At 58.7% G+C, this 22,008-nt stretch overlaps 1 protein-coding gene across 1 annotated transcript; it reads right to left on the reverse strand.

Annotated features, from left to right (window-relative positions):
* Positions 1-18,091: 18,091 nt before the first annotated feature.
* EMD (emerin) lies at positions 18,092-20,832 on the reverse strand. Its single transcript, XM_063083626.1, has 6 exons — positions 19,996-20,832; positions 19,728-19,835; positions 19,484-19,561; positions 19,133-19,266; positions 18,577-18,626; positions 18,092-18,493 (listed from the first exon to the last, which is right to left on the reverse strand). Exons 1-6 carry the CDS (start codon positions 20,075-20,077, stop codon positions 18,160-18,162), a joined length of 786 nt encoding a protein of 261 aa, XP_062939696.1. The 5' UTR covers positions 20,078-20,832; the 3' UTR covers positions 18,092-18,159.
* Between the last annotated feature and the right edge of the window lie 1,176 nt (positions 20,833-22,008).

The raw sequence follows: 22,008 nt of genomic DNA on the forward strand, positions 1-22,008 counted from the left end.
ATTCCACCCCTTCTAAATCATTCAGCTTGGCCTGTAAATAAAATGAGCATGATTGCTCTATTTCATAAGATTCCAAAATTACTTTGTCAAAATAAGTTGATATAGGGTGATTTTAGAAAATGCAAATTAGCAAAAAAATTTTTGGCCCCAAATCACAATCCCAAGGTAATCAATTTCTTACGCTGCATACAATTTGCTCATTTAAAGTGTACCATACAATGGTTTTTAGTGTCCTCAGTTGTGTAACTATCACAATTTTGGAACATTTTTTTTATCACCCACCCCCTCAAAAAAAAAAAAACAACCATACCACTTATTAGTCACTTCTCATTCTCCCATCCCCTGGTGACCACGGGTCTATGTTCTTTTTGTATGGATTTGCCTATTCTGGATATTTCACATGAATGGAATCATACCATATGTGGCCTTTTGTGTCTAGCTTTGACTGAGCATGATGCATTTGAAGTTCATCCATGTAGCCTGTGTCATAATCTCATTCCTTTTTATGGCCAAATAATATTCTTTTGTATGAATATACCACAATTTATCTGTTCATCTGCTGATGGGTATTCGGGTGGTTTCCACTTGTGAATAGTGTTGTTCAGAGCTTTCATATACACAGGATTGTGTGTAGATGTATGTTATTACTTTTCGGGTACCTATATACAGCTAGGAGCGGAATTGCTGGGTCATATGGTAGTTGTGTTTACCCTTTTTGAGTGTGAGGTTTGTGTGTACATGTTTAAACAGTTTTGTGAGGAGTAAATGAGTGACTGAAGATGCTGTGCAGTCTGAAATATTACATGCGAGGGTACTTAAAAAAGTTCGTGGAAAAATAGAACTAAAAGATAATACAAATCATTAACACAGACAAGCCAAAACGTGGGTGGCCCTGCTTGGTTGTATTTGGGTGTAAAACGCCAGATTTGGTGATAACTATAATGGCAGCCCAAATGGAGCCATGATTAAAGTGCAATTCCTAAAGGCAGGAAAGAGCCCCAAAGCCTCAATTCAGGCCTCCTAGGAGGTGCTGGGCAGAGACAGTCGGACAGGTGAAATATAAGAGGGGGGCTCAGGAGCCACGGTCCCAGAAGGGAGTGAGCCCTGTTGCCAGCTTGGCCAGTCTAGCTTCTGCGTAGCCAAGGTGTCATAGGTGATGGGGTCAGACGCACTGTAAACTCGTGGAGGCGCTGAAGTGTGTTTGAAAGTTCCTTCCTTGTTCGGGGGCCTGGTAATGAAGGCCGGTGGAAAATGCCATGGACCCTGGCCTTTGGCGCCAGCGCCGTCGGCCCCGAGTCCACCTGATGTCTACGCGCCGCTCTGGGAGGATTCCTCCCATGGAGAAGCTGTGCAGCAGGGACTCTGGAGCCACACTACCTGGCTTCAAGTCCCCAGATCTGCTGCTGCTTGGCCGTGGGACTTTGGGTCACTAGATAGTGATGGTAGTGCTGATGAGGGGTGACAGTATGTCATAGGGTGTGGTCGGTACGTTAGAAGTGCCATCTAAATAGTCCCACTTAGACCCGCCCTTGCTACCTGGCCAGTTCCGATCTCCAGCCGCGCCCTCGGCCGCGCCGGGATCCCGGCTGTTCGGCCCCGTCGGACCCTGCCCGCTCCTTCCTGGCCTCGCTGGGCCTGTGGCGGGCTCGGCGGCGAGTCCGACCCGCCTTTCTTCTCCCTTTCCCCTTCCTCCTCTGCAGCCCTGACTGTTCGCCTGTCCCGCCACCTTCAAGCCGCCCGTCGCCCGCCGGCCCGACCCGGCCCCGCCCACCAGCCGCGGCCCGCGCCCCGTCATGGGCGTTTGTCCCGTCACTCCGCCGCTGCAGCCAATCAGCCTCTCGGGAGGGCGGGGATCCCGCGGGGCTGGCGGCCGGCCCGGGCTCTCCCTGCCGCTGGCCGTCGCGGAGGGCACCGACGGGGCCAGAGCGAAAGGGCGCCGGGCTGGGGCCGAAGGCGGCATGGGCGCGATGGCGGAGGGGCGCAGCCCGGGCCCTGCTGCGGGGAAGGAAGGCCGCGGACAGCGGTGAGTGCCTCCCACCTCCAGAGCCGGGGAGTCTCCGGACGGAGTTCTCCGACCCCGCACGCGCGCCACGCACCCACGCCCAGGGCTGTGCCCACTGATTGCGGGACATCCTGAGGGCTTCTACCTGTCCACTGGGGTACCTTTCCCTGCCAGGCCCAATTTGGGATTAGAAAAGCTATGGCATTTGGACTCAGGAAACCTGAAATGCTCCTTCGCTCATAGGATTGCCTATTTGGATTAGGAAGACAAGCAAGCAGAGTTACCAAACACTTAGAGCAGGAAGCCGGGCATGCACCAGGTGGTATGCGGGCTGAGATGAGAGATGCCCTCCTCTCTTGCTGTGTATTTATCCTCCTGGAGCATGCTGAGATTGGACCCTAGGTGTGGGTCTAATGGCAACAGGAGATTAATTGTGGAGGGCCTCGAGGGTAATGAGTGCCCTTGCAAGGCTCCTGCCCAAGTAAAGTTATGACAGAGATCTCCAGCAAAGGAACACCAGACAGCAGAGGTCAGGCCACTCCCACTGGCAAGGGATGCTCAGAGGAACTACAGGCTTCCTGAGTCACAGCTTCAACTGAGGCCAACCAGATGTCTCAATTCCAGGTGTCCGGGTCCCATTCCTCAACAACCAATGCCTACATTTCACATGAGACACGTGGAGAGGTTGGGAATTCAACACAGGGGATTCTGTAACCCTAACGATTAAATTGTGTCTGCTTGTCAGAACTGTCAGCCCTGCAGGTAGGAGGAGTAAGAGAACTTTTCTGGCTGTCCTGGGAGCCCTCTGGTTCTCTTACTGTGACTTGAGCTGAGAATTAAACAGCGTGAGCTCCTCATTTCTTCACTGTACATGGTCAGGTACAGTCACAAGAATCATTCCACAGCATGGTCCTCATAGCCATTGCGAGGGCCATGACAGTCAGGTGCACCAGTGACTTGAACTCGCCAGGCACTTGCTTCAGTTCACCCATCATCCCAATCAGCCAAAGGAAATAGGTGGATTAATTGCAAGGCCACTGCAGGCCATGGGTGACTTGTGCTCCACTTCTCTTGACAACATGCTCGGCCCCGCACTAAAGCCCAAAGCCACGACCAGACTAATCCCAAAACTCCATGTTTGTAGGGCCTGTCTTCTGGGACCATTCCCAAGACCAATTCTGGACCAGCCAAGGCCCAGTCAGGGGAAAAAACAAACAAAAAATCAGAGCAAGTATCTCAAGAGAGGGAATTTAATATAACAGTTGTGTACCCAGGGGTTGTAGGGCTGAAAGTACAAAAAGGGACACTAAAGTAACAGAGTTGATAAAGGAAGAAGCTACTATCCCTAGCACAAAGAGAAAAAAGAAACAGGTTGGGGTTGTCGGGATCCTAGAAGCAAGCACGAGGGGCACTGAAGACCTACGGCTCATATCACTGAGGAGGGGCTGCTGCAATTGCTCAGGGAAGAAGGAAGAAGCATTAGGAAGAGGGAGAACAGCATAGGGGAATTACCCTGGCAGCACCTTCCAGTTCGCGAAATCAGTCTTCACTGGCATGTGTTTGTTGTTTAATCCATTGGTTGAGATTTTTATTTTAATGACTGTGTTTTGTTTGTTTGTTTTTTACTGCTAAAAGTTCCATTTGCTTCTTTTTCAAACTTGCTTGGAGTTTTAAAATCATTCTTATCTTTTGATTCCTTCCTTTATATCTTTATTTTGTTGTGTCTCAGAGAAGATTGAAGATCTGAGGAGTGAGAGTATGAGGAGTCAGAGCAGCTTCACATCACAATAACACAAATAATTGGTAAACATTCATGAGACTCGCTCTCTGATCTCATGGCCATTCAAAGGTCAATGTTTGTAATGTTCACCTTGGTCACGCACAGAGGAGGATGGTGGCTCTCCATTTTTTTTTTTTTACCCTCCTCCCTTTTTCCTGGGATGGCCTGAGGCCTGAGGGATATTCTGGCCAGGCTCACCTCTGACTCCTTCCCAACCGAGTGGGGAATGTCAGAGGGAGGGAGGAAGGGAAGAAAGGAGCTGCAGGCAGTAGAGCACAGCTAGGAAGAGAGAGGTCAGGCTCTGGAGCCCAGCTCCCTGATCCACACCCTGCCTCTGTCACTTGCCAGCTACTGATTCTGGACAACCTACTTACCCCTTCTGTGTCGTGTTTCCTTCGTGTCCTTATCTGGAAAGTGGGGGTAATGCTGGTACTAACCTCCTAGGGCTGCCGTGAGGATGGAACGGATGAGTCGGAGTTAGGCACTTGGAACAGCGCCCAGCACGTAGCAAACACTCACGGCCATTGCAGATGATTGTGTTTTGGGCTCTCTGTGACGATTATGCCTTCGGAATGTTGACAAGTCTCCCCTTGCTCTTTGAACCTGCCTGCTGATTCTCGATGCTGGTGGCCGGTGTGGTCAGTGTGAGGTTGTGGGCCCATCTTAAGCTTTACCTCTGGGAGTCCTGCGTGGGAATCCTGGGGTGAAAGGTCCCCTTCTAGGGAGGGTAGGTTCGCTCTACCTTCTTGGGAGGGTAGGATCCCAGTGGTGTGATCACGCTAGGGAGCCGACTTGCTCTCTCAGCCAGGGGTTCACAGAGATGCAGCCCTCTCCCTGTGGCCTGTGGGAAGGCAGTCCCTGCTGGAGAATGCTCAGGGGGCTTCCTCGCCTGCTCACTCAGACCCAAGGGGAGATGGATTCACTTCCTTTCAGACCCCTGTGCCCAGGGGCAAGTTTCGCCCTGTCCTTCCTTTGCCCCTGGAAATCGCTCTTTTAGAGCACTGACTTTAGGTGAGGATCTCTCTGTTCTACTCACTCACCTTCTGAAGGCACAAGGCTTCTTGTCCCAGAGGCCATCAAGACCCAAGTGCCTTGAAAGCCAAGCCCAGCACGCTGCTCCTGCGAGGCCCCAGCCTCAGTTCCTACTTATCTCTCTCTCTGTGGTTTCCTTTGCCCTTTGTTTCCCCCTGAGGATCACACCCTCATTTACCTGTGGCCCAGGTATGCATTGAAATGATGGAACTAATGGTCTTAACATTGCTTCTTTCCTTGCTTTTTCCCAAACTGGACATGGGGGGTCATCCAGAGGACAGGCGCTGGGTGTCTGCGAAGTGCCACCCTCAATCCCTGCCTAGTCAGTGCTGGCTCACGTGACCCAGATCCCTGGCCACAGCTGATTGGGCTGGTGGGGCCAACCTGCCGAGCTTGGGTAAACCAGGAATTTGCAACGGGCACTCAGAAATTCGATTTAGAGTCTCCTCACCCTCTTTCGGGTGTTGACCTGAACTCTCTGTAGCCACTTTAGGCAGAGGGAGGATACAGAGTCAGAAGAGGTCCCCCAGAAGGTTGTGCAGGCTGTTTACTGCATAAGGACGCCTTCCTTGGGACTGAGGGGATGGAAATCCCTCTTGTATCTTTGTCTCCAGTTGAACACCTGTCCAGAGGGCAGAGTGCCTTTTGCTGATTCCCACACAGGCCTGCAGGGAATCCTGGGGGCCCCGGAGCCCACACAGGCGCCCAGGAATGTTGCAGCCCTAGACGGCAAAGATGGGCAAATGCTGACTTTCCACCTGCTGGCTCCACTCCCGGGGACGCCTAGCTCCTCTCCCACCTGCCCTTCCTGCCTGTGAGCCACCCATGAATCCTACCAGTAGATGTCCCTTTGATACAAGCGAATTTACCTGGGCTTTTCGACTGCTACCCTCCTTGTCAAAGGCTCTATCGTCTCTCACCTGGACCTAGTCGACGGCCCCACCTTTGCCCTCAACACAGTGCAATGAGCTGTTCGATTACTTCTCACCTGTGAGAAAGAAACTCCCAAAAGTAAGTGACTGTGCCACAGTGCCTTTGGTAGGGAAGGGAACGGGAATGGGAAGCCAGGAAAAAGGGAAAAATAAAAAGCTGTTGTTCTCCCATCCGATCTTCAGACATTTAAAAAGTTGTTGTTGGCAAGGCTATGGGTATACGCTGCCGGTACAACATAGGGAGGGATGATGTAAACCGGTAGGGTTTTCTTGGGAGGCAATTGCTTAGTGTCTATCAACATTTTAAATGCACATTTGTTTTGAGCTGGTAATTCCACTTACAGGTAATTATCCTGGAGAGAGACTGACACATGTTCAAAGCTATTGGCTGCAGCATTCATAGTAATGGCAAAACAAAATAAGAAAAATTAATGCCTCAAGAGTACATTATTGGGGATTCATTATGTAAGTTATAGTTCAGGTATCCTACAAATGCCATGCAGCTAGAGAAAAATGAGCTAGACATTTGCATACTGACAATGAAGATCGGGAAGGTATGTTGCTAAGTAAAATCAGAACAAAAATGTATAGCACGGTATGTTTTTAAATTGTGTGAGTGACTGTGTTGGTGATTGCACAGAAAAGTAGAGTTAGAAGAGGGGAACAAATCAGATAGTCTTGCTTAAAAATGACGTTATTTTGTAAATTTCCAAGGATTTGCTTTAAAAATATGTAGGGTGGTGATGTAAAGTGGTTCAGCCACTCTGGAAGGAAGTCTGGCCATTTCTATTAAAACTGCACTTATGACCCAGCAACTGCACTCTTGGGCATTTCAGACAGAAGTGGAAACACGATGACATGCAAACCTGTAATTGAATGGACACAGCTGGCTTATTTGTGATAGCCTAAAACTGGAAACACCTACGTTGCCCTTCGATGGGCCAGTGCTGCCAAAAACTGTGGTTCGCCCAAGCGTGGACGAGTCCGTGGCAGTATAGAAAAAGAGTTATTGGCACAAGCCACAACTCGGATGGCTCTCGAGGGTACTAGGCTGAGTGAACGTAAGCCCACCCCATTAGGTAACCTACTGTGGGATTCAATGCAGAACATGTCCCCAATGAGAAAATGATAGACATGTCGAAAAAATTACTGGTTGCCGTTGCCGTGGATTGGGAGGAGGGGGGAGGCTGTGTCTATGAAAGGTCAACAGGAGGGGTCCCTGTGGCCAAGGAGGACTGTCTCCTGGCCGTGGTGGTGGTGACAGGTCCCTAGGCAAGTCATGAAAAGCCCAGAGCCGCGCACGGCACACGCGTGCACCCAGAGCGGGCGACACGCAGCGCCGACGTCACGTCGGGTCTGAGACTTCCCTGCAGTAGTGCACGACGCCGACACTCAGGGAACTGCGAGAGGGGGCTCCGGCCTCCTGGGCGCTTCTTGACAGCGTCCTGGGAATCTAACGATCGGAAGAACAAGTCCGTTCCCGAACACCGCCCTGCAGGGATCTGAGCATGTGGACCGAGCGTCCCGCACCACTGCGCAGCGAGCGCCCCAGCGCGAGAACGGAGCGCGCCCAGCCCAGGCGGCCGCAGGTGCGCGCACACGAGCGGGTGGGTTGGATTGGATCGAAGAAGCGTCCGTCAGGACCGAGGGCGGGACTTCGCTCTGACCTGAGCTTGATCATTGGTGAAACTGGCCGGAACAAGCAGGCAGGAAGGCGGGGCGGAGCCTCTGCTTCGCGCGCTGAGCCGACCAGAAGGTGGAGTTCGGGCCTCGGAGTACGTGGGCTGAGGCAGGCGGAGTCGGGGACGGACCCGCCCCGGCACCTCGGACCGCCGTCCGCGAAGAAACGGGTGTCTGCGCCCTTTCCCCGGGAGAAGAAGAGGAAAGTCTCCACCAAGATCCGGGTCTGTGAGACTGTGCGGGGTGCTTTCTAGCTACCTCGCCTTGCCCCGCCCCCGGGGGCCATTGTAGCTTCTAGAAGGTCCCGGAAATAGCCCTTGTGCCCCCCCCCAATGTGGAGAATGGGGAAGGAGCCCCGTCACTCCGTCCCGACCCCGCCCCGCGCGCTCCCTTGCACCGACCCCGCCCCGGCTTCTGCCCGCCCCGCCCCTGGCCCCGCCCACCCTGCGGCCGCCGCCCTCCTCCCCCCGCGCCGTGTGCACAGGCGGCCGCTCCTGGGGCTCTGGCAGACGTGGGGGGAGCACCGACGCCGCTCACGCTCAGCCCCGCACGCCCCCACACACAGCCCACTCCCCTCCGCACGCCCCCACTCGCCCCCACTCTCCTCCATACGCCCCCACTCACCTCCACACGACCCCCACCACACGCCCCCCACTCCCCCTCCCCTCCACACGCCCCCCACTCCCCCTCCCCTCCACACGCCCCCCACTCCCCCTCCCCTCCACACGCCCCCCACTCCCCCTCCCCTCCACACGCACCCCACTCCCCCTCCCCTCCACACGCACCCCACTCCCCCTCCCCTCCACACGCACCCCACTCCCTTCACACACGCACCCCACTCCCCTCCACGCGCCCCACTAACCTCCACATTCCCCCTTGCCCCCCACTCTCTGCATTCCCCCCACTCCACAGCCACCCACTACCCTCTGCACGCCCCCACTACCCTCCACATGCCCCCACACGCCCCCACCACACAGCCCCACTCCCCCCACACCCCCGGCACACGCACCTCCACAAACGCCCCCCCACCTCCACCCGACCCCCCCACGCATCTCCATAAACGCCCCCCACCCCCCCACCCCACTCCCCTCCACATGCCCCCCACACCCCAGCCCCCCCACACGCCCCCAGCCACACACCCCCACACCTCCCACACATGCACCTCCACAAACGCCCCCCACTCTTCACACCCCCCACTCCACCTTCACACGCCCATGTTCCCCACTCCTCTCCACACGACCCCCACACGCCCCCACAACCGCACCTCCACAAACGCCCCCACTCCCCTCTACACACTCCCCCACTCAACCTCAACACCCCTCCATGCCCCCACTCCCTTCCACACGCCCCCCATATCCCCCACACGCCCCCCCACCCCACACGCCCCCACTCCCCAGATGCCCCCACTCCCTCCGCAGCACACATACCTCCACGAACACCCCCCCACTCCCCCCACACCCTCCCACTCCCCTCCACATGCCCCCCACAACACGGCTCCCCTCTACACATCACGCACACGGCCCCCCACTCCCCTCCACATGCCCCCCAAACCCCCACACCCTCCCACTCCCCTCCACATGCCCCAACACGCCCCCACCACACAGCCCCACTCCCACACCGCCCCCGCACACGCACCTCCACGAACGCCCCCCACTCCCCTCCACATGCCCCTCTCAACCTCCACAGGCCCCCCTGCCCCCCACTCCCCTCCACACGCCCCCCACACCCCCCACACATCCTACTCTGCTCCACACGCCCCCCACTCACCTCCACACGACCCCCACCACGCACCCCCACTCCGCCTCCCCTCCACACGCCCCCCACTCCCCTCCGCACGCCCCCCACCCCCCCCCACACACGCACCTCCACGAATGCCCCCCATTCCCCTCCACACGCCCCTCTCAACCTCCACAGGCCCCCCTGCCCCCCACTCCCCTCCACACGCCCCCCACACCCCCCACACATCCTACTCTGCTCCACACGCCCCCCACTCACCTCCACACGACCCCCACCACGCACCCCCACTCCGCCTCCCCTCCACACGCCCCCCCACTCCCCTCCGCACGCCCCCCACCCCCCCACACACGCATCTCCACGAATGCCCCCCATTCCCCTCCACACGCCCCTCTCAACCTCCACAGGCCCCCCTGCCCCCCACTCCCCTCCACACGCCCCCCACTCCCCTCCATACGACCCCCACGCCCCCCACTCCCCTCCATACGACCCCCACGCCCCCCACTCCCCTCCGCACGCCCCCCACCCCCCCACACACGCACCTCCACAAACGCCCACAACTCCCCTCCACACGCCCCACACAACCTCCACATGCCCCCCTGCCCCCCACTCCCCTCCGCACGACTGCGACTCCCCTCTGCACGCCCCCCACGCCCCTCGCCCCCACCACACAACCCCAACCTCCCCCCACTCCCCTCCACACGCTCCCACACATCCCACTCCCCTCTACGTGACCCCCACCACACACCCGCACTCCACCTCTGCACACAGGGTAGGATCCAGGGACAGGTGGACAGCGCTGGGGCCCGAGGCTCCGGCGAGTGTCTGTCCATGCTTCTGGAGGTGGGGTCGCAGTAAGGTGACCAAGTCGTCCCCATGTCACTCGACAGGGGTGGCCCTCCAGGGGGACGTGTGGTTGGGCATCAGCTGCGGTCCCCTCAGTGCCCGGCCTGTCACCCGGGTGAAGGAGGCCAAGGCGAGCCCGCGGAGAAAGCGGGGGACCTCGCTGGCCCGGGGGTTCTCACGCTGGAGGGCGTGTTCACACACCGATGGCACCACGCGGGGCCCAGCCCGGCCAGGTGTCTTTCGGCCCCCCCCCCCCCCCTCCGCACTGCCCTCACCGCGGGAGGCCGCTCTCTGCCCTGGGTGGTCTGTGCTCGGCCCCAAGGGCAGCCTGTCCTTGACTGCAGCGGCCGATGCGCGACGATGGTCTCCAGAAGAGCCGCAGCTGCTGCAGAAGCGCCGCCTTCCAGCGGCCGCTCGTCTCCTCGCCCTGTGCTCTGGCGTCCTTGGCCTTCGCCTTGCTGGTCCCTTCAAGCCCTCTGTCGGTTACAGACGGGAGCCCCCGGTCATGCCTTGCTGCTATTTTTTCCCCACGTTGTCACTTGTCTCGGACTTTGTGGTTTGGGGTTTGCGTTTGGTCAGGCAGACGGTTTTAGTTTTCGTGTCATCGGAATTCCCAGGCTTTTCCTAATGGCTTCTGGGGTTTCCCGTAGGTTTGCTTCAGGCCCAGGTAGAGTGGCCGTCCCCACTGAAAATCGTGCCCTGGTTCCCGACTGCGGCGTGACAAAGCACCGCAAACGTCACCACTCTCCTGACGAACGCTGTCTGCCTCCCAGGTTTCGGAGGGACAGGCTCTCGGAGGGGCTGCTGCAGGGGCGGGGGTTCCAGCTCAGGGTCCCCCCCAGGCTGCAGCCATCGGGTCCCACTGCGTGGGGAGGCGCCGCTTCCAAGCCCATTCATTCGGGTGCCTCTGGGCGGGGAGGCCTCAGTTCCTCCTCACGTCCTCTCCACGGGGCTGCTCTCGGCAGGGCGTCCCCGGGACCAGTGACCCCAGAGAGACCGGGCAGGGGAGAGCAGCCCAGACCAAGCCACGGTCTTTCTATAAGCTCATCTCCTAAGTGACACGCCCTCGCCTCTGCCGCCTTTATTATCGGTGTCACGGGTCAACCCTGAACAGTGCCAGAGTGGATGACACACGCAAGGGTGTAGCTTGTTGCCGTTTGCCGCCAGTCAGAAGGACTGTGCGCCACTCCTGGGCCTGAGCCGTCTTCCTCGGGAATGTGTCGTCCTTGGTGGACACAGGGTGGCAGGGCACATCCTCCGGGCCAAGACTGGGCAGGGCCTGTGTTTGTCAGAGCGGAGAGTGGTTTTTACCTCTTTAAAGGGTTGCGAGATAAAACGCACAAAACCCAGACAGAGAAAGGCGACTGTGCCCCAGAGTCCCCGTGTGGCCCGCAGAGCCTGCAGCACATGCTCTTGGGCGTTTCACAGAGAGCGTTTGCCAGCCCTGTTGGGTTAGTCACCATCCTGCAGCCCTGGGAACAGGGGCGGGGGGGCCCTTTCTCAGCCCAGCAGCCTGTGGGTCCCCCACCTCCAAGGCCCCCACCCCCTGTCTGCTCCTTCCCCACCCAAGCCCCCCTTTTCCTCCATGGCAGGTGGCGGCAGGTAGCCAGGTCCTGGGCTCTGGTGGCTTAAGCAGGGGCAATCGTCAGCCTGCAGGGGATTGGGGGGCTGAGGGGCAGGCGGGGTCCAGGAAAAGAGCTTCCCACTGTGGCCAAAGGCGGCCGTTTAACCCTAACCCTAACCCTAGAGACGTGCCCCATTCTTCCTGGCTGGGACTCGGAGGTGACTTCCTGATGACGCTCTTGGTGGCTCTCAATTTGTCACAGAGGTTCTGTGGGCGGTGAGTGCCTTTCCCGTTGGCTTTTGCCACTGGGCAGTGCCGGGGCTCTTGGTGACAGCTTCTGGCACCTTCCGAAGCTTCCCTGAGCTTCTCAGACTCCGGGAGAGCCCGTTGCTGGGCCTTTCCTTGAAGAACGTGTTCTGGCACGTGGGGACAACCCCTCGGCCGGGGTGTTGGGCTGAGGGGTGCTGGGGCTCCTCGGGACACAGTCAGGCCTGGTGCACCTCCACACTCCTCGGGCCATCTGACCACTCGCTGTCCTCTCTGTCTCTCTCTCCTCTGACTGAGCCCAGCCGGCTGCCCCTGCCTGTGAGGGCCCCGGTGGCCCGGACGGGGCCTGGGTCCTCCCTCCCCCCAGATGCAGGGCACCCTTGGCCAGGGGGTGTTCTCCTAGTGGCCCGCTCTGGGGATGGGCTCACTTGCGACAGCAGCCAGACCCTGTCCTGACCCGCGCACCCACATTGACTTAGCACCTCCCCCTTCGGCCCACTGGCTCCGTGGAGGTTCCCAGAGGGTGTGCCCTGGAGCACCCTGGCTGGGGCTCTGGACCCATAGGCGGCCATCGGCAGCCCCCGGATTGCACCTGCTGCCAGGCAGGATACAGGGGCCTCTTGGGGCAGGGTGACCCCCCCTTGGCACCTGCACCCAGGGCCACCCAGGGCCTCTCCAGCCATCTCCAGTCGGGGGCCTCCGCTCCTGCTCCGGATCAAGGTCCTGCCCTTATGGAGACCTGCCCTTAGGGACTGGGCCCTGGAGAACAGGCACTGGGACGGTGCCCTTTCAGGCCAGCGCCCTGCCTTCTGGGTACCTCCCACAGGCTCTGGGCCACCGTCAGCTAGGGCTGGGGCTCCTCTCTGGTCTAGCGGGTGACCTGGACTGTGAGTGCAGGGGACAGGGAGGGCATTCGGCCCCAGCATCCCGTCTGGGAGCCCTGGGTGGGTACAGCACCTCTTCTGAGAGTTGCCACCCTGGGCAGGTGCCCTCTGCCTGGTGTCCGCCCCCCCCCCTCATGGCTTGACACCCCATCTGGGCACCTCCTGCCATCCACCCAGCACTATCCACTCCTCAGTCAGGTTCTGGCCGCCTGTCCATGTGCCTGGGGCACCCGGCCCCTCTCTTGATGTCCCCGAAAACACCCCCCAGGGATGTCTGATGCCTCTCTTTGCCTGTGTGTTCCTGAGTTGCGGGTGGATGGTGGCCAGGGTATTTCCACTGTCACCTACTTCCTGTTCTGTTTGGCCCCCGGGGGTGGGGTGCCCTCTCTGCCCTTTTCCCAGCCTGTCCCCTTCTCCTGGGCCAGTCCCCTGCACTTCCCCCTCAGGTTCCCAGGTCCACTGAGAGGAGCCCAGAGCCCTGGAGTGGAGCCGAGGCTTCCCTGTGTGCTGTGTGGGGGCCCCACTAGAACCCCGAGGGACTCCTGGCCAGTGTTCCCACTGTTGCTGAAGTGCTGGGACTCTCGCTGTAGGGTGGGTGCCAGCTCTGCTGTGAGGGGCCATTGCTCCCGTTCCTCACCGGGATCCCCCTGAAGGGTGGGGACAGAGACAGGGCTGTGGGGAGGCAGAATGAAGGTCGGGGTGCAGAGGTGTGGCAGGGGCAGAGGCAGAGGCTGGCTGGGTCAAGGGGGCGATCAGCCGGGCCATCTCCCTTCCCCTGCCCTCCCTGGACACAGTCCAGACAGAACCTGCAAGTTCAGGGGCTGCTCCCACCTGGGGCCAACCAGCCCGTCCCCTCCTCGGTGTCGGTGGGTGAGATGTGGCCAAGCCGGCGAGGGTTCATGGCCAGGACCTCCCCTCTGCTCGCGGCATCTGTTGGCCAGCAGGGCTCAAGCGTGGGGCCTGGTGGGGTGGGGCCGCTACCCTGCCGGCTCTGGGCCGAGTGGCCAGGCCACGACACCCTGTGTGTGAGCCCGGCTGAGGGGACCGGACCTGTGCACCCTCCTGGCTCCTCCTGGTAGCCTGGTGGGTCCTCCCGGGATTTACCCAGTGTGGCCGGGTCACAAGGCCATTTGCTTCCTGCAGGATGAGGGTCTCTAGTGCTCCTATCCTTGGTCTCATCTACCTGCTCTGTCCCTGGAGGCCCGTGGCCAGGACGGTGCCGGGTCTTGCTCCCTCTTACCTCCCTGCCTGGGTGGCCTCCAGCACCCCGCCTTGTCTGGCCTGGGGCCTCTCGCCAGGGCTGTCCCCAGGGCCCCGTTTCCCCCCTAGTTGGGCGTGTTCCGCCCTTGCCGCCCCACTTATGTCACGGCCGCTGCCTGGGTGTGATGTGGAGGGGAGGGGACGGCCACTCCTGGTTAGCCCAGCTGAGCTCTGGGGTGGTTCCCCCCTGGGGCCCCTGCCAGGCAGGGGTTGGGAGAGGATGCTGGGTGGGGCCATCTCCCCCAGGTGGGGCAGCACGGGGCGGGGGCAGGAGGCTCAGGGCTGGAGGGGCAGGCCCAAGGGTGCAGAGTCCTGGGTACATGGTGGGCTGAAGGGAGAAGGTGGTGCCTCAGGAGGACCTCCCGTCCTCCCACTGGCGCTGGACCTCTCTGGACCTGTTGCCTCCCACCCCCTCTCCAGCTGGGCAGCATGTAGAAACTTCCAGAGGGCACCTGCCCCCTTCACCTCAGGGCCATTGAGCACGGTGGGAGCAGTTTGGGAACAGTATTGGAACTGGAGGTGGGGGCTGGACTTTATCCAGCTGTGCCCTGCTGGCCCTTTGGGCAGTGTCTCCCTGTGACTGGCCACCCTGGGCCTGGGGCAGCAGCCCAGCCCCAGGTGGAAATAAAAGTGGGGATCCTGCGCTCCTTTTTTGTCCTTCAGGCTCTCGTGGCCAGGGGTGGGGCACTCATCGAGTCACAGGCTCTGCACCGTGGGACTGTCCTCGGGAAGGTTTTACCAGCTGGGTGCCGGGGCCATCCTGGCCCGTCAGGTGCCCTTCCTACCTCAAGCAGCTGTCTTCACCTCCATTAGAGGTCAAAGCAAGAGCTCCCCTTGTGCAGCCTAGTGCTCTTTGCTGTGTCCCCTGGAACCTGTTTGGGAGCCAATGTTGAGCATTCCATTCCGGTCAGGAGTAATGGTTCTGGGCTTGCTTCACCCTGCAGGGAACTCTTCCACTGTCCCCTTACCCTACTGCCCACTTTGACATCCCCCTGCACCCCTTCAGATGCCTGGGCTCCTCCCAGACCATGTGTACATCCGTGTGGTAAGGGATGTGTGGTCCCTGGGTGCAAGGTGCCACAGCAGGCTGTACTCTCACTATAGGAGAGGGAATTGGGTGATTCCTCAGACTGCCCTCAACATCCTCTTGTTGGGACCTAGGGCAGCTGCTGTCCCCTGCTGTGTTCTCCATGCAGCTAGATCCCTGGGGGAGGGGCAGATGGGCCAGAACCATGGGAAGCTGGGGGTGGGGGCAGGAGTCCCAGAGCCCTCAAGAGCCCTGCAGTGTGGAGGACCCCAGAAACCTTGGACGCTTTTGGGAGGGTTCTACAGCAGTCCCTCAAGGCTCTTGGAAAGGACTCCCAGAGCCCTTGAGAGCATTTAGGTGGAGGCTCCAGTTGGGACATACAGAGCACTTGAGTGGTGTCCAAAGCACTCTGGTGCCCTTATGGGGCTCCGAGCCCTGAGGGTTAGGCGAAGCGCAGGTTGGAGATTATAGAGCACTAAGGAGCACTGGAGTGGGGAAGAAGCACTCCAGGACCCATGGAGCCCCAGGGGATGGGGGCCAAGCCCAAGTGGGAGGTCTCCGGAGTCTGAGGGGAACTCAGGGAGATGTGGGGGGTGGAGCCCTGCGAGAGGCCTAGAGCCCTTGGGAGGCAGGCTATTTCAGAGTCCCAGGGCAGGAGGCTCGCAGCCCTTGCACTTCCTGGGAGCATTAGGGTGAGGATTCCTAGAGCCTTCAGGAATCTTCTGTCAGGACCTTGGCCGTGAATGGATGTGGGAGCCCTTTCAGAATGAATGAATGAAAAGTGGGAGAGCATGTCACGTGGGTGTTGTTTCCTTCCTTCCCCTTCTTTCCTCATCCCAGACACCACAGTAGTTGTCAACACCCAGCCACCTCTCCTTTTCTCCCAACCTGATCCAGGACCTGAGGCCTAGAGAGAATCATTTCTTTCTGAAGCCTCAACATCTCTTTCTTCCTCTTTGGATACCCCAAACCAGCTGCCCTTCTCATGCTGTCCCTTCTCTCCTCACCAGTTACTACTCCAGAGCTTTGGGATATCAACCTGGCCACCACCCCATATGGGTTCCTGCTTGGCTCCACCTCTCTGCCCAGTGCCCAGCAGGCTCCACTACAGCAATCTGGGTAGTGAGTGCTTGGTGGGGGAATTGTTCTCAGAGGTGAGTTCAGTACCTGATTTGCAATCAGCTGCTGAAACAGGAGACTGTGTCACTGTATCCTCCTCCGATCCTGGTGGGGACCTGTTTGTTCTGCCTCCCAAGTCCAGGCTCATTGATGGGACCATCAGGTCCCTATCGTCAACCTATGAGGAGGTACCAACCTCTGCCCATGCCCAGCACCTGCCGTGTACCAGCCAGGTCTCAGCCCTGCTGCAGGGCCAACCTTCAGTCCCTTACATTGGGTTTGGGATTGGGATCGTGAGGGACAGAGGGCAGGGGCCTGGGGAGTCCATGAAGCAACTGGCTGGGCTCTGGGGGCCAAGGTATGTGGGAGGGGCCTACAGCAGTGAAACAAGGGAGGCTGAGGTTGCATGAGTGGTGAGAAAATTAGAAGTGACTCATTCCTTTCTGCCTGTTTTAAATGCACAAGAACCATGTACAAGGGGTCTTCAAAAAGTTCATGGAAAGATCTGTATTTTAATTATATTTTTCCATGAACTTTTTGAAGTACTCGCATATTATTTTTAGGATATCTCTCTCTCTCTCTCCTCTCTCTCTCTCTCTCCTCTCTCTCTCTCTCTCCTCTCTCTCCTTCTCTCCTCTCTCTCCTCTCTCTCCTCTCTCTACACACACACACACACACACACACACACACACACACACACACACACACACACACACACACACACACACACACACACACACACACACACACACACACACACACACACACACACACACACACACACACACACACACACACACACACACACACACACACACACACACAGAGACAGCAAAGAGAAATGGTCAAGAGCAGGCAGGGAGGATCCTAGTCCCAGCAAGGAGCAGATCAGAGGCAACAGGGGCCGATGCCAAGGTCCCACCCCATGCTGGGCCTCTACTTTCCCCCTGCCAGGTGTCTCTGTGCTTTCTCGCCCTCTGCTGGCAGCGTAGAGCCAGGTGTGCAAGGTGTCACATGGCATTCTATCCTAGTGAGTTAGCACTCAACTTTTAATATATGCAAACTTTGAAGATTATGGAATAAAAACCCAAGAGGTAAGCAAGAACACAGACAGATGAAGAATTTGATTACCCAGAGATGATGGGGAATTTGTCTTTGAAGCTTTTTCCCGTGTCATGAAATAAGCAATTCCAGGAGCTGAGGAGTGTTCCACTGGCTATGTGCCCTTGGATGGTGAGGTTGGCTTTGGCTTTTCCTGGTTAAAACACCACAGACTACCTGTATGCTGCATTTCCAACTGGGTTCTCTCCACACACTTTTTTGTACTATAGTTATTTTTATAAGTAGTCATCCCTCAGTATCTTGGGGGATTGGTTCCAGGACACCTACCCCCTCCCCCCCATACCAAAATCCACAGATGCTCAAATCCCTTATATAAAATGGCATAGTATTTGCATATAATCCATGCACATTGTAAACACTTTTGGGAATGCGTTAAGGAATAAAACCCACAAAGAAAACACAAACATATCTATGGATAGCATTTGATCCCTAACCCAAGACCAAAACAGAAATGCAAAGCCAGACAGTGATCCTTGAGATCCAAGACCAGAGGCTGCATGCCATGGGAGCCCAACCCCTCCCCCAGCAGGAAGAGCCAATACATTAAAAATAAATGGTCTTTTTATTGTGTGTCCACGAAAACAAAGGGTGGCCTTTGGCCAACAAGGTGACAATGAACAAGAGGCATGCATGACAACAACCATATTCTCTGAAGGAGTGAGGTCTTGCCCTCCCAGGCCTTAAGGGTCACAGGCAAGCAGGGCCTGGAGGCTCCAGAGGAAGGCAAGCTGAGGACCACCTGCTGCCTCCCTGGCAGGACAAGGCAGGGAGAACAAGCACTGCCTTGGGCTAGGCCCAGGCCCCTCCAAGCTAGAACACAAAGCAAAGCCCCCACCCCCCACCCCCATCAAACACTGCTGAAGCAGTCAGCCAGGACTTCTGAGAAGAGCTGGCTCCGAAGCCAAGATCCTCAGGGATCCATCCAGAAGGGGTTGCCCTCCTCAAGCTGCATGGAGTAGTAAACAAAGAGGAGGAAAGCAACTAAGACCAGGAAAAGCAGCAGCTGGCCCCAGAGCGGGACCTGGCGATCCTGGCCCAGACTGGCCCTAGGGGCCTGCTTTTCTGGCCGGATGGCACGTCGGGTGAGCCATGAAGGGGAGGAAGATGAAGATGAGGACACAGAAGAGGTGGAGGAGGATGTAGGATAATAGGACAGGCCCAGGGAGCTCCTGGAGATGTTGGAAACGGGGCGGTAGTGTGCGATGCTCTGGTAGGCACTGTCCCGGCCATACATGGGGCGTTCCCTGAGGCAAAAGAGGAGAGCAAGTGGGCCAGGAGAGCCTGGGCCCAGAACCAGTCCCTGTCCCTAGGCCTCTCCACTACTCACCTATCCTTGCTGTCCTCTTCAGAAGAAGAAAAAAGACTGTCATCACGCATCTGCAGACGCAAGTCAGGGTGGGGGAACTGGTTGGCTGGATCACCATGGCCTATCATATTCCTCAGTCCAAACTTCCTGGGCCAGCCCACTCAGACCATTGCTTAAAGGCCAGGGACCTGCCCCTTCCAGAACCATTCTGGGTCTCTGGCCTTTTGTCTGTGGGGCCTTGCCACTTGCTCAGTGACTGTCCTGGCTACCTGTGCCCAGCACCCTCCTTTCTACCCAAGGATTCTCAGAAAGAGCATGAGCCTAGATCTCAGACCAGGGTCCAGGCCATGTGCCATCCCATGCACTCTAGTCAAATATTTCTGATGGCTCCTCAAAGTAGGGTTTGACCAAACAAGTGTCTGCTGACCCTAACTCTCCCTGGAGAATGAGTAGCCACCATTTGCACCCAGTGTCCCTCCCTCCCCACCTCCCCAGCCCACCCTGCTGTATTTGCCCAAACCCAGCTATGATCCCCTCAGGCTGTATCAAAGTACAGGATGCCTCACAGCCAGCTCACCTGGTGATGGAAGGTGTCAGCATCTAAGAGTGAAGTCACCGGCTGGCGGAAGCCCTTGGATGTACCCATAGAATCGGCCTCCCCGTAAGTCCTGGTGGTCAGGTAACTCTCCTCATAGTACTCGTCATTACAGCCTTAGGAAGGGGGACATCGGTAGCAGAGGAGGCATCGATGTCCCCTGCCTGGCCCAATGTACCTAATCTGAATCCCATTTCAGGGCCTATGACAAAGTTTCTCCCTTCTAGAGCTGCTGAGAGATGGTGGGGGTTGGGGACTCAGGTTCTCCCTGAGACCGGGGTCCCCGACGGAGTGGGGTGAAGGTATCAGGGTGCCCACCCCTCCCTGCTTTACCCTTGCTCTGGTAAAGTAAGGCGTCCTCTTTCTTGGGCAGATCGTACATATCCGAGTCCACGGGTGCTGAATCCAAGTCTGAATGGGGGAGGGGGAACAGTCCATGTGCCCCCCAGGCTTTCCTCCCTTCTCCCCAGTACCCCTCTTGGCCAACGCCCTTGCCACACCCTCCCGACCCATCCTCCCCGTCGCCCGTGCCCCGTTCCCATGGGCGGCCAGGCGGGCTTCTGGGGCTGGGTCTTACCCGAGAACCGATAGGAGGACGAGGAGGCAGACGAGTTAGGGGGCGAAAGCCTCCGCCTCTGGGTCTCGTACTCGAAGATTTTCTTTTCGTAGAGATTGCGAGTGGAGCCTGGCCAGACACGGGGCGCGGGGCGGTCAGAGGCACGGGCCGCGAGCCTGGGGGAGAGCGCAGGGGGGACGCGGGGCGGGGGCCCGGGGGGGAAGGAGCGGGGCCAAGCGCGGGGAGTGGGTCCCGGGAGGGGTCCTGCCCACAGCCCGCCGCCGCGTACCCACGACGGGCCCGTGCGGGATGTTGTACTGGCGCAGCACGACATCCAGCTCGGTGTCCGACAGAACCGCGTAGTCGTCCATGGCGGGCGTAGCGGGAGGTAGGAGGCGAAGGCCTGGGGGCGGCCCGGGCCTGGCAACACAAGCCGAGCGACGACTGCCTGTCAGCACGGCGGGGGCAGCGCGAGCACTCGGGAGCGGCCGCGCTCGCGTCACAGTCGTGGGCTGCGCGCGCTGCACAGGGCGGAGCCGAACCGCTGGCGCAGCCGGCGCAGACCGGTCTGGCGGTGGGAGTGGGCGTGGCTGGAGAGCCCAAGCGTCACGAGAGGCCGTGTAGGCTAGAGGGCGGTGAGGGGCGGAGCCTGCACGAGCCAAAGCGGCACAGACCGGTCTGGCCGTGGGAGTGGGGCGGGCACGGCGTGCGGCGACGTCACGTGCTGGGGCGTTTAGGCCGTACCCGAGAGAAGGATAGGGCCTGCTCGAGCCGAGCCGGCAAAAACTGGCTAGGACATGGGAGCGGGCGGGGTGGGCGCGCTTGGGGTGGCTCACGTCCCTGAGTCGCTTGGGCTCCGCCCCGTCCTTGTATCTCCGACCCCCGCCGTCGTTCCTCGTCCTCGGGCTCCAGAGCCTAGGGTTCCCTAGCCGCACGCCGGTCGGCCGCCCCGGCAGCAGCGGGAAGGGGCCCGATCGTAAGAGCGAACGAACCCCTGGAGAGCGCCGGCCCCGGGCCTGGCGCTGCTGCGAGCGCTTTGCGTGCCCAACGCCAGGAAAGCGGCTGCTGGGCAGGGCCCGGACACTACGCGGCCCCGCAGACCCCCTGCCCCAGGCCGGCCTTCCCAGCCTGCACGGCCCTCGCCTGCGCACCTGCGCCCTCCGCTTCCCACCGCCCCTCCCTCGCTCCACCCGGAGAAAATGGGGCACTGGGCCAGGAGGCCGCCCTCACTCCGGGAGCAAGCAGCCTTCGAAGGGGCCCGGGCGTGCCAATGGGCACGGGCAGAGGGCGCCATGTGATGTGTGCACACAGCATGTGCCCGCCTAGCCCACCACACTGTCCACTTTGGGCACTGAGGGGAGGCGAGTTGGGGGGAGGGTTCTTTTCCTGTCGGGATGGCCCCTGAGTCCGGTGTCACCCAGGATGTGGCCATGCAGGGGCACAGGGGAGTGGCAAACCATGGAAGGTTGCCAAAGTTTGCTCAGGAGCCTGGATTGTGGCTAGGAGTCGGTGAGGGCCTTGACCAGAAAGGGCTGTCCCATGGAGAATGAAAAGCAGGAGACAGCAGTGTTCTAAACAAAGCCAGCTGATGGAGCATGGAGCCAAGTAGCGTGCCCCTTATTGGGCACACCCAGAACTGCGACTATGAAGAGATGACATGCCGTCACTGGTCTCATAGAGGAAGGCTGGTGACAGGGGAAGAAGAGGGGCGAGCGCTGATCAGGTCCAGACTGGCTGGCCCAGCTGGTGAGGGTCACAGACCAGTTCTCCATGGAGGTTTGCTCATGGGTTGGGAAGAGGTAGACATGCCGGGCAGTGGTGAGGAGTTGGGGCCCTGTTTGACCACACACAAAGACCCTATCAAAGAAGAGTTGCTGTTGGCCCAGTTTTAGAGTAAGGGCAAGGCCCTGCTGTGTCCCCAGCAATGTGAATAGAGGTGTGTGGGTCCCCAAAGACACGTGCATGGCAGTACAAGAAAGGAGAGCCTTGGGCAGGGCAAGGGCTTACTCCTTATCTTTCAGAGTGGGGTTGGCGGGGAGGGAATGACAGTTTGGGCTCTGAGCTGTTCAGAGGCTGCCTTGTGGATTTTTTAGTTTTGGCAAAATCCGATTCCCCAGCACCTCTCCAAGCCCTCTTCTGCAATGCTGGCCCCTCTCCCAGAGGCCTGTGTGTACAGAGTGCTTGCTCAGTCCTCCCCCATGCCACCCCTCCCCATACGGATCTGGGCTGTTTCCTTATGAGGTCAAGGAATTCTAGGTTTGCCTTCTCCCTAAGGAACATCCCCCCACCAGCACCTGCCTTG

The sequence above is a fragment of the Cynocephalus volans genome, chromosome X, assembly GCF_027409185.1.
Source record: "Cynocephalus volans isolate mCynVol1 chromosome X, mCynVol1.pri, whole genome shotgun sequence".
Taxonomy (NCBI): Eukaryota; Metazoa; Chordata; class Mammalia; order Dermoptera; family Cynocephalidae; genus Cynocephalus; species Cynocephalus volans.

What these genes read in the sequence shown, in the direction of transcription:
- EMD (XM_063083626.1), bottom strand. Translation starts at nt 20,077, where the DNA reads ATGGACGACTACGCGGTTCTGTCGGACACCGAGCTGGATGTCGTGCTG. An exon ending in GTCCTCCTATCGGTTCTCGG is followed by an intron (nt 19,562 to 19,727) that starts GTAAGACCCAGC and finishes TCCCCCATTCAG; the next exon opens with ACTTGGATTCAGCACCCGTG. An exon ending in CTTACTTTACCAGAGCAAGG is followed by an intron (nt 19,267 to 19,483) that starts GTAAAGCAGGGA and finishes CCCCTTCCTAAG; the next exon opens with GCTGTAATGACGAGTACTAT.